The 12,366-nt window shown below is 36.9% G+C and overlaps 1 protein-coding gene across 1 annotated transcript; it reads right to left on the reverse strand.

The window, feature by feature from the left end:
- Positions 1 to 650: 650 nt before the first annotated feature.
- LOC117018426 (complement factor H-related protein 3-like) lies at positions 651 to 11,355 on the reverse strand. Its single transcript, XM_033099361.1, is given in 8 exon segments — positions 651 to 3,206; positions 3,671 to 3,853; positions 5,763 to 5,922; positions 6,435 to 6,622; positions 8,435 to 8,608; positions 9,036 to 9,186; positions 9,188 to 9,234; positions 11,176 to 11,355. Coding segments are annotated over 8 exon segments (1,020 nt in total). The 5' UTR covers positions 11,237 to 11,355; the 3' UTR covers positions 651 to 3,150.
- Between the last annotated feature and the right edge of the window lie 1,011 nt (positions 11,356 to 12,366).

The following is a 12,366-nucleotide window of genomic DNA, read 5'->3' on the forward strand; positions in this document are numbered from 1 at the left end:
CCAACAATTCAGACGCATACAATGATTTCCCAAGTAGGAGTATAACTTAAGCATCCTTACGTGTCCTCTTCAGTGACTTTTTATTTGATTTATTCTATTTCCTTTATGTGTATATCCAATTACGTGTGCCATCTTTTAAGATACAGTTACCTAAGAGAAAAAGGGAAAACAAACAAGCTCATAGGTACAGAGAAAGGACTGGTGCTAGCCAGAGGTAGGAGGTGGGAGGTAGGGGAATGGGGAAGTGAGTGAAGAAGAACAAGTTTCCAGTTACCAAACGAATAAGTCACGAGGATGTCATGCACAGGGAAAAGAAGAAAATGCATGGAACATGATGGAAAACTGGCGAGAGCTTTTGCAGGTACTTCACAAAAGAGTGTCAACATGTAGATTGAAGAAATGAGTAATATTTAATGTGTGTACTGACAACAGACATTTGTAATACAATGGTTTATATCTCCTGTGTGTTGAAACTCTAACTCACAAATAAATTGACAGCAAAAGGTCTTATTATTAAAAGTAGTAATAATGACAAAATGCCTTCAAGATTGAAGCCTGAAGGGGTCATTGTGAGCAGACCAGCCTTGCCAGGAATAGTCATGGAAATCCTTCAGGAGGAAGCGAAATAAAGGCTGATGGAAGGTGTGGGCATTACGCCAAGTGGAACAAGTCAGAGAAAGACAGAGGCTGTTCGACCTCACTTCTGTGTGGAATCTAGAAAGACAAACTCATACAGCAAAGGCTAGATGAGGGGCTCTAATCCAGTCTCCGCACCCCGGGGGTGCGGGTGGGGGAATGGGCAGATGCTGGTGACCAGGTACGGACTTCAGTCATATGATGAGTAAGGTCTTGGAATTTCACAGACAGTATGGTGATTATAGCGAATAACCCTGTACTGTACACTCGAAACAGAGTAGGTCTTAAGTGTTCTCAGCAGGAGGAATGGAATTGTGTGAGGAGATGGGTGTGTTAACCAACCTTATTGTTGAAATGATTTTGTAATGTATATGAAGTCATCACACCGTTCACCTTAAATTGACACATTATTCTATGTCAGTTATCTCAATAAAGCTTGAAAATTTTAAATGAAAAGATCTTGAAGTGGCATAGGAATCAAAAACAGAGAATGCACTGAATTAGTACCTCATTTGATGTAACAGCTATTAAAAGATGAAGAATAAATAATACTAGGGAAGTCATGTTCATTTTCATAGTTGTGATGGCACTATATTGCTTAGATGTGAAACTTTACCTCTTTTTTAGAGAGACACACTAAAAATTTTGAAGAAATTTCATAATATCTGCAAATATTTTTAATGGTTTACCTCACTCTCCTGAAACACACACACATGAGAGAGAAATCTATGAGGACACTGGTAAGTACAGTAACAAATAGGAAAAAATGTTAACACTGGTTGAATATTGACTGTGTCTCTGCCAGAGTTCATTATTCTATTATCTCAACTATTCTGTATGTTGGATGGTTGGGGAAAAGTGTGGTCTGAGTTTATCATCTCTACAGAACTTTCCATCTGGTTGCTGTATAGAGCTCATTGGATGCTCGTAAGTTAGTAAGTTATATCTAATAACAATAATATTCATAAATGGTTGCTGGCCAATATCCAATGCCAAGAGCGCAGCACACAAAGCATTTTTCTTTTCTAAAGTGAGAAAATGTAACTTAGGGGATAACGTGTGACTATTCTTCACCATCTGTGTATCTCTGATGTGCTATAAAATGAAGTACATGCCTCACCTCGAAGAGTTGTAGCATCAAAATATTTTTGTTGGAGATTCTGAGACTCAGAGACTGGTCAGCAGTGAGGAGAGATGCAGGCCCTCCTTACCTTCTTCCCAGTCAGCTTTCCATGGACGAGCTGTTCATCACACCCCCATCATGGAGTTCCCACTGATCCCCCTAAAATCTAGGACTGACATTCAGTTTCATGTCTACATTGTTCAGATTTTTCATAGAAACTTTAAAATGGGTCTGTCCAGGAGTGATTTTAACTAATTCAGGCTGATGAAATGTGTGATCATAGAAATTATTTTTCAGGATCTTATTGAATATTTCCAAAATATTTCTATACCAATAAGTGCATGAAACTGTTACGGCCATCAAGGTTATTACGACAAGGTCTTCACTGTTCTCAGCTTGCATCGCCTTGCTTTTCAGTCTTCTTTATTTTAAAATAATGTACTCTTGTGATTAAACGGTGACATGCTAAAGGCGGAACAATCAGACTCTAGAGATAAGAATACAGAGGTTAAACATCAAGTCTTACTTCTATTGTCTCTAAACTCAACTCTAGTCCCTGTAAAAATTCTGCCAGTGTTGTTTTGTAAACACTAGAGTTCAAAGTGGGGTGTGTATGTTTATTCTTGATATGGATTATCATTTTTATGTTACTGAATAACTGTTACATACTCAACTGGATTCTAAGTCCTCTTTATGATTTCCTTGAATTATTAAAAGTGTTAGAATCTTGTAGGAGGCTGTATGTCATCCTTTTTGTATAGTTTTCTCTTTACGTGTAAGTAAGCAAAAAAGAGGAACTGATAATTTTTGGTATCTTGTCACAAGCATGGTGTGGTGTTTATGTGTTTGTGTAGTGATATTATTTCAAAGACAAAAAGCAGGAAATGTTTTCTATTTCCTCCAAAATCGTGTCTCAGAATGCCACAGAAATTATGGAGGAAGCTTTGAGAGAGTCAAGAATGGTGGATGGAGGCAAGCTCTGAAGTGACTGCATCTAATCTGGTCACAGGTGTCCTATGAGTACGACATAGCACTTCAGTTTGCCACGTTTTAATGCAGTGCTTTTTGGAGTAAGGTTTTATCCTCTCAGAGTATCATTATTTCATGTACTTCAGAGTAACAAAAATTCTGATTTCTGAACAAAAATGAATTAAATATTTCAAAAAATAAAATTGAGAAGTGTGATTATAATAAAAAATCCTAAAAGAGTGTGCATATTATAATTTCATGACTTCGTTCTATCTCTATCTTCTCACACAAGTGGGATACTCCACTTTCCCTTCCCGACATGTTGCTCGAGATGCAGAATATGGTGACTGTACTCGATACCCAGTTTTACACACAAATTCAACTATATCATCTGTCCTAGAATAAAGTTTTTTCTCATAAGTCTATTTAAACTGTATATTATGTTTTTCCATAATTTCTTCTGATACTATACATGCATCTGAAGGTAAAAAAAAAATGAACATAGAACATTAAGTAGAATACAAACATTTTCTACAGATATTCAGACTTTCAGATAGATTCCTCTATATTTGGCAAGGAATTCCTTCTCAAAACCATTTTCAAACAAACTTATTGAAAATCCATCATTTACATATGAATCATTTCACACAAGTAATGATGGAAAAATTAGGAACTATGTTTAATGTGTGATAATTAACGATCAGAATCAAACATTCGTAATGTCAATTATCATAGAAAGAGCTATTATTAAAGAATCTCTTGTTCCTGTTGTTGCTTGATTAAGAATTTTTAAACTTTATTTCTTCACATATGCATATTTGGTAGACAAGCAATCAGTAGAATTGTTGTATATTAATTCATCAAAACTTGATTATAAACAGGAAACCCTCACACTCATTACACTGATTTTCTCAGAATGCATGAGAACATCAAAGTACTCACCTAAGCATTTTGGTGGTTCTGACCACTCTCCATCTCTACATGTTATCTGCTTGTTTCCCTGAAGTTCATACAAGAACTGGCATTGGTATTCAACTGATGACCCTGGAGCATATTCTGCTAATGGGAATGTGGTGATGTCTCCATTTTGAATAGGTGGAGGGGTCCCGCATTTTCTTTTAGACTCTAAGAAAAGGTATTATTTGATTTATTTAGAGACCAAAGAAAAACGCAGGTTAACATAAGCAAATAAAAACATAGCAAAATATGTAATATGAATACTTGTGATTTCTGATGACAGAAAAGACTCACTGCAGTAATTTTAGTCACTTACACTGAGAATCACCCCACGTGAAAGCACATGTGAAACATTTACAAATACGTCTGCTCTGCAGTATTCCAGCATGAAGAAATGGTTGTCTTGTGGTTTTGATTTGCATTTCCCTAATAGCTAGTGAAGTTGACCAGTTTTTTCATATATCTTTTGGTCGTTTGTATTCTTCTTAGGAGAAGTTTCTATTCATGTCCTCTGTTTTTTTTTTTTTTTTAATTGACAAGATCCTACTATATGCTGTCTGCAGAAAACTCACTTCATACTTGAAAACATAGGTAGGCTCAAAGTAAAACACTGGGAAAAATATACACCAGGCCGAAGTCTAAGTGGATAATACCATATTTCCTTTGTTGGTGCCCCGTGTTTCCTGAACCCTAAAACTTGGAGTGACCCATGACCAGGTTCTCAGAATATTTTTCTATTTACACTAATTCCCTGGGTGAGATCAGCTCGCATCCCACCTTTAAATATAATCCATATGCTGAAGAACCCCAAATTTATATCCCGTTCTCTGATCCGCCCCAGCTTGTCCAGGTCTCAAAGTGGAATTCTATAGGTCTGCCAAACAGACTTAAGTTGTCTTTACTATATTTATTCCTTGGGAAAAACTAAGTGTTGTAATGCTTAAGATGGGGAATGTTCCATGATTCCAACTATTCTACTCTGGTTGAAGCTTTCCTAATATCAATAGACCATATTTTTTAATCAGTCCATAAAAAGAATTGGGTTTTAAGCACCATCATTTTATGTGCATTAAAATTCTTTACTGCACAGAAACTACTTCACTATGCATTTATATCAACATATTTTGTCCCTAATGTATTCTCTAAAACTAGGGAAGAGAAATAAGATGCTCTGCTTTGCACTGAGGTGCGAATATTTTCCAAATATTTTGCAAATATTTACCTAACGGCTGTGTATTATTTTATACACTTCAAGATTGAATGTAGAATGAGTTCTACATTTGTAATTAATATAAGAAAGTAAAATGCTAAAAAATACTGTCTAACTCTATACTACAGTGATGTTCATAAAAGTTTAAATAATTTACCTCACATTTTATAATGTGTTATGTAGGCAGCTTGATTAAAGCTTTTAAAGAAGCTGAACTATGCAGGTAAAAATGATAATACATTTTCTCTTCCTTAATAAGAGTGTCTAATGGGTAATTGATCACAAGTTACTATAAAATGAGTTTAATATAGGGACATTTTTTTATCCTTTTTAAGTTATTCTATTTATCACAATGTGGAACAGTCATAAAGATAAGCATATTTTCCATGGAAATCAGTACACCAGACATACACACCTGCATACATCATTCAGTGGGGAAAGTATTTCCCAGAAAATGGTGAGGTAACAGCTGGATTTGGGTAAACAAAATGAAACCTTGGCCTGTGTCAAGTCTTCAGTCTGGGCTAAGGCCCAGTAAAGGCCAAAGCTCCAGAATCCTTAAAGCCCACAGGTCAGCTAGCATAAATCTTTAAAAATAGTAAAGCTAAAATACAGTAGAAAAAAATTATAATAGATATTTTCTCTTCCCTAATAAGACTTTTTTTCTCTTCCCTAATAAGACTATATAATGGATAATTGAACACAATTTAGTATAAAATGAGTATGATATGGAGACATTTTTTATAATTTTTAACTTGGCTAAAGCCCATTAGTAAGCAAAAAACTATTAAAAAGGAAGAAATGAAATGCAAATTGTAAAAATGGATAATTTAAATTACCACCTAAAAAGAGAGTCAAAAATCTCACTGCACAGCTTTGGGATCAATATGATGACCTGAGCAAACAGCTCTTCGAAAATCTCCATGATCTTCAGGGCCATGGTACGGGGACCACACTCAGCACAGAGTGATCTGTTCTGTCTGGAAGCGCTTCTCTGTGCCCCTAACGAGGTGTCTGTGTAGGTTTTCTAAAGGAAATGAGTTTTCAGAAGAGCACCCAGGCTTTGGTATCTGACATATGAATTCCACCGGTGACATTATTCCAGCATATAAATTACACAGGTGATAATATTCCAACATGATGCCCTGTGAACCCATACTTCCCCTGAAAAACATAACTTTTATGTCTAGGAACAAACACTAGGACATAGAAGTGTGATCACCTAAAAACAGGTACAACAGGCAAAAGGTCTCAGCTAAAAACAAATGAGTTTACACCGGCAGCCACAAAAGGCGCCTAACTAGTTACTAAGTCACAGGAGGCTGCACAGTGGAGAGAACTTACTGAAAGATGGACTGACTTTCCACCCTGCTAGCAATTAATCTTAACAGGCAAAAAATTATTTATATTTCTCAACATTCTGTATCTCTTCAAATGAAACCACCTCAGCCCACTTTCCTCCACCCTCCTAAAGAATGCAGATAAAGGAAACTTTTGTACACTGGTCACCAGGACAATGAACACTAACATCGTGAATTATTTACTAATGCATGTGGGCTGAGTCGACCATCCATTTTGCTGACATGTAATCGACCCAGTGGTGTGACCATCTGTTGTCACATATCCTTGTTTGCACTTACATTGTACTCGTTTATGTAGAGGATATGTAGGATCTGATTCAGAAATAAATCCATTTGGAATTTCCAGGTCCAATTTTGAACATGTTTCTAAAAGGCAGGGAGCATAAGGAAAAGATAAGCATGTATTCAACAAACATTTTCATAAAGACTCAAACAGCATAACCAGATAGAAAATATGGAATCATTTGTAAATGAAAACCTGGAAAAACCTAATCATCCAAAGTCTTGTGTCAGAGAAGATAAGCTCTGAGTTTCCAAAGGTAATAAATCAAGATACTTTATTAAACTTTTTTTTAAGAGCAAAGCAAGATTTAAAATACTCAGAATCCCTGGTTAGAAATTGCTAGAAACCTGTGTATCTAATGGACCTGGAATCCTCCAGCTACCCAAAACTCTCCTAGCAATGGATTCCTTCCTGTGTTTTGCTTTAAATATTCTCAAGCTAGATGTTATGTGTTCTCATCACAAGGAAAAATGTTAACTATGTGAGCTGATGGATATGGTAATTTGCGTGATCACAACATATATATATATATATCAAAATAGCAAGGTGTACACCTTAAACATACGTAATTCCTATCAGTCAGTTATACCCCTTACAGGTGGAAAAAAAATCAAATTTCAAAAAACAAAAATATGAGCAGAACTGAAATAGAAACAAACACTAGAGAGAATATACATAGTTAAAAGGTGGTTCATTGAAGAAATTTACCAAACTGATAAATACCAGGCAAGAAGAGTTGAGAAACAGTAAATTCCCTCCATAAACAATGAGGAAACCGAATTAAATGTATGAAAATAACCTTGTGAGGCTTGGGGAAACCCTCAGGGCCTAATGAAAATTCTAGTGGAATAGAGGCAAAATTTGTGAGGTCTACCCTCAAAGTGCCTTTATTTGGGGGATTTTTCCAGACTGCAACAGCGGAGGAGAAAACCCTTGGCACACCAGAGTATGTCAATCATACTGAGTAAAGTACACAGTAGTCAGTGATCTCACAGAAGTGGACATCACTAGAAGTTGAACGTAGAGAACCAGAGGAAGAAACTAGAATGAAACAGAGCTCAAAAGATCTGCACACAAATCACTAGATTCTTTGGCTGAATATATCACACTACAGTGCAGGGCACAACCCCATGAGAACGGGTAACTGCTAGAGGAAGAATCCCATAAATTCAATGATTTCTAGAGCACACACAACCCTGGAAAACATTCCGATTTGATCAGAGTGGAACGACCTCTTTAAACACCAGTCCTTAGTAGAGAGACCAGAAGAGGCCTCACTCATCCGCATTCTGAATAAACTAGTCTTAGAGTAAAGCCTCCCAGACCAGCCATAGCAAAGTTAAGAAACAAGCCTTGAAGGGATCAAGTTGACCCATAACCCACTTAGGCTTCCAAAATGAAACGAAAGCCAGCAATCTCCAACCCCCATGACGAGCGCCTCAGGGAGGTAACTCAGGTGATGGCCCTGTCCCTCTTGCTTCTTCGTGGCCTCCACTCTTGGATGCTTTCCTTGTGATGCTGTGCTGACACTTCCCTGCTTAGATCCCCGGGCTCCCACAGGCATGCTCTATCCATGGTGACTGTCAACTTCAGCGCTCTTTGTGCCGAGGACAATAGAAACTGTGACTGAGCCCCAGGCTGATGTCACGTTATTCCTACATGGACCCACTTTGTCATCATGTGCTGTGATTTTGACTAAGGTCTATCAGTAGGCTCATTTATTTTTCAACATACGCATCCAGAGTTCAATATATCCACTTATACACACTTAGGAGAATAAAAGCAAACAGGTGTACTGGCGGAAAACGTAGCTGACATGAACATTTTCCCACAGTTATTGCGGGTGAGTCTTAGAAAATCACAGACATCCTGGGATCTCAGAAGAGTTTACTTACTGACAGGGATGCATGTGGGAGGAGGGGACCAGCCATTCTCTGTACATGTCATTGAGGTCTGCTCATTGGGAAGGCTGTAGCCGGGATGGCACTCAACTCTTACAGATTCACCCTGGAAATATTCTTCATAATTTGGGGTACATCCATGTACCATATAACTGAAGATACATTTTCCTAAGAATTACAAAATGTAAATGAAAAACTCATAAATTTGTTCAAGATAGTAAATTAAAAGTTATCTTTACAATATTTAAATTACAATGCAAAAGCATCTAAATATAACATATAGCATAAGAAAAACTAAGTTACTGCCAAATGTTTTTTAAATAGGAAAATCAATACTCAATATCACTTATTTGTAGTTTTATAATTAAAATGTGTAAATGAAATAGGTATACTCGTCAAGTCTCTATTTTTATCTCGTATGTTTTATTAATGAAGACTCCTCCTAAAAGGAGAACCTGTATTGGTCACTTGCTCATAGAACTCAGCCCTTGACCTTGTTTTCATCACACAAAGCTTACTTGTGTTCTCCTGTGTGTTTTTCACTTCTGCTCTTAGAAATATTTACACACTCACTATTATAAAGAGGTGTACGTACTGCGGCAGGGCACTGCTGGTGACCATCCTTCTCGTGTGCAAGTAACATAATGCCAGTATGATCGTGAGTGAGTCACAAAGTTGTCATTACAGGAATAATAATACCACTTTCCTACAGCTGCTGGGAAGTATGGTTTACGTCTATTTTCATGGCTGATATAGGCCTCCATGTTTTATTTCAGGAAAAGCAGCGGGTTGAACTGGCAATAAAAACAAACAAAAAAACATGAATAATGTTTTGCCTTAATAAAAATCCAATGAGAGACAAACTATGTCATTGATGAATTATATTTTCTTAGTAACATAATTATACTGAAAAGATATAATCAAAAGATATACAATTCAGATGCCGTAAATAAGATTTGTTTTGTGATCAATTCACAATATATACAAATATTGAACCATTATGTTTTGCATCTGAAACTAATACAATGTTACATGTCGATACTATCTAAATAAATAAATAAATAAATAAATAAATAATCCTTTCCCTCATATTGTTCTGCAAGTGGAGGTCTGTTCCCTGGTGATAATAGCCGCCTCTTCAATGGTATCGTATTTTCAAAATTCATTTGGACTTGGGCCCTGATAAAACACTAAGGGCACTGACCTATAACTTGTGTCATTATACTTTTTGATTCATGGATTCTCCATTGTGTGGGCCAGCTTTACAATGAACTGTGATGGATAAAGACAAGGAATATTATTGTCAGGCCAGAAAACACTTGAAAGAGGGCTAAAGAAACATCCCTAGAAATAAAATACCCTGTTGAATTGAGAGGCATTTTGTGACAGGTGATGGCTTTAGAAAGTTCCAGTGTCTTCAGCACTCCTCCCTCCTAAAAGTGAGCCTAACTTCCCTCCACCTGCCTATACTGGACTCAGTGACTCTCTTCTGTGCCCCATATGGCTGAGGTGACAGTGTGTGACCAGGTCACGAGGGGTGGGGAGGTCTCCTCTCTCTCAGATCACTGGCTCTGGGGAATTGAGTCGCCAGTCAAGCATCCTATGGAGACCCGTGTGTTTAGGCCTTGAGGCTGCTGCCGAAATCCCCGGGAGGGGGCCGTCCTGGCTGCCGCCCTCCATGATGGCCGCCGAGGCCCACGTCCTGACTCAAGAGCCTGACTCTGACCTTGGCAGCTAAGCCACTCCCGAACTCCAGACCCAGGGGACTCTGAGGTGATGGATGCACAAGTCGTTCTTATGGGGGAGCTGGGGTCTGGGGAGCTTTTAAGGGGGAACTCTGGAAGCTTTCTTGAGGTGTTACTGTTGTTAGCGAAGGAAACGGCCCCAATTACATAATGTACAAAACCGCACATGCAACATTTTACGCAATGAAAAATGTACAGTGATGCATATTCTACTCTATCTGGTATTTAATGGGACGTCGTAAAACTCATTAGAGTGTTCAGTTAAGATAACTGGAAATGAGAGGACTGGATTATAAACTAAAATGGCAAACAGAAAATTATAATGAAGAATTCGTAAATTTAATTGTAGAAGTGATTTTTTAAAAAACTTTCAAATTTTCAACATTTGTCCATGGTCTCAGAAAACCAATGAAAATGTATTGGGATTACACTGGAAATTAAGACTATATTCCATTTTTATTAACAGCAGTATGTCTGTTGCATATAGCTAATTTTGTTAAATATTAATAATTGATAGTGATATTAATGACCTTTAAGAGCTTTATAAATGCAAAATTAAAACACAGTAAACTGAATGTATTTAAAATGTATGATCTGATGAGTTTTGACATAAGAACCTGTAAGATCATCGCCATAGGTAAGATTATAAAGAATCCCATCACTCTCCAAAGTTTTCCTGTGCTACAAATAAGAATCCCCCAAACACTGTGGAGTTATATTCAAGCTTTTCTGTGACACATTTTCATGTCAAGTTTTCATGAGCCTATTCACATGACTCCCTAATCAATAGGACTGGCTGTTCATGCTGTGGAACTCAGAAGACAGAAAACAATTGATTTTGTTTTCCCCTTAAGTGAATAGGCGATAATTATCCCACATCTAATAAAACAGATTATTTGTACCAGGTGATTCATTCAAAAAATAAAGACAAATGAAAGAGGTAAGTTACACTTACGAAGGAACTTGAATATTGCAGCAGTTTCAGCTCACCTTGTGCGGGAGCCCCCAAGGACACCCCCACAGTGAGGGTGACACTGATCAGCAGCAGCATGTTCGCTCTTCCCAATGGTGTCCCAGGACAAGTTCCAGTCCTGCTGAGTGGGGCTTAAGTCCGCTGCACGATCAGGCATCAAGTGTGATTCTGAATTTAAGGGCTCTACCAGGAAGCTAGTTTATTGAGGTCACTTTGTAAATATCAAAGTTCAAAGAGTTTTACCAAAGCCCTCAATCCTCAATTGAGGGGATTAATGATCAACTACCAATGTGACTGCCAAGATGTCTACTGTAAGTGCTCATGCAACTAGTAAAAAATAGAAGACTAATGAAAAATGAATGTATGAAATAAATGCTAAAGGCATGACACTAATGTAAACGAATGCCGGTAAGGCCCCTGAAGAATAGATGGGAGAGATAGAAGCAATTGGCATATGGTGTAAATTAATCCTTCAGTACTAAATATTGGTATTGATATTTATATTGATATTGAGGTACAAGTTTAATAGGCTAATGATAAATAAGATAAAGTAGAATTGGATTAAAAAGAAAACCCAATTATATGCCGTTCCCAAAGAGAGCCATTTAAATGTAAAAACCTGACACGTCGAAAGCAAAATGTTGAAAACTGTAAACCTTGTATGAACTCAGCAAACACAAGGTGGAGTGGTTATGATAACATCAGATGAAACAAAATTCAAAAGAGACTTACCAGAGAATAATGAAAAGCTTTTAATAATAATAATGATAATAATAATAATAAATTAATCCAGGTGATATCAAATTCACAAAGGGAAGGGTAAAAAAAGGCATGAAAATGGGAAGGAAAGACTTAAGTATGAATTTGTCATTTAGAAAAACTTGAAGGCTTCCACAAAAAAGATCAACTAGAGCTAATACACAAAGGGATTTTCTTTATATTGGGAACAAACTTTGGAAAATGAAACTTTAAAACAATATTATTCTTTATAACTATGAAAAAAACTTAAAATATCAAGGAATAAATTCGACAAAATATTTGTAACATGTCCACTCTGAAAATTGCGAAACATTGCTGAGAAAAAATTTGAAAGGCAAGTGAAAGAAGAAGTTCATAATGTTTATGGATTGGAACACTTACCTTCATTAAGATGCCAATTCTCCCCAATCAATTTATGCTTTGAATGTGACCCAAGAAAAATTCTCTTA

Source organism: Rhinolophus ferrumequinum, chromosome 27 (assembly GCF_004115265.2).
Source record: "Rhinolophus ferrumequinum isolate MPI-CBG mRhiFer1 chromosome 27, mRhiFer1_v1.p, whole genome shotgun sequence".
Taxonomy (NCBI): domain Eukaryota; kingdom Metazoa; phylum Chordata; class Mammalia; order Chiroptera; family Rhinolophidae; genus Rhinolophus; species Rhinolophus ferrumequinum.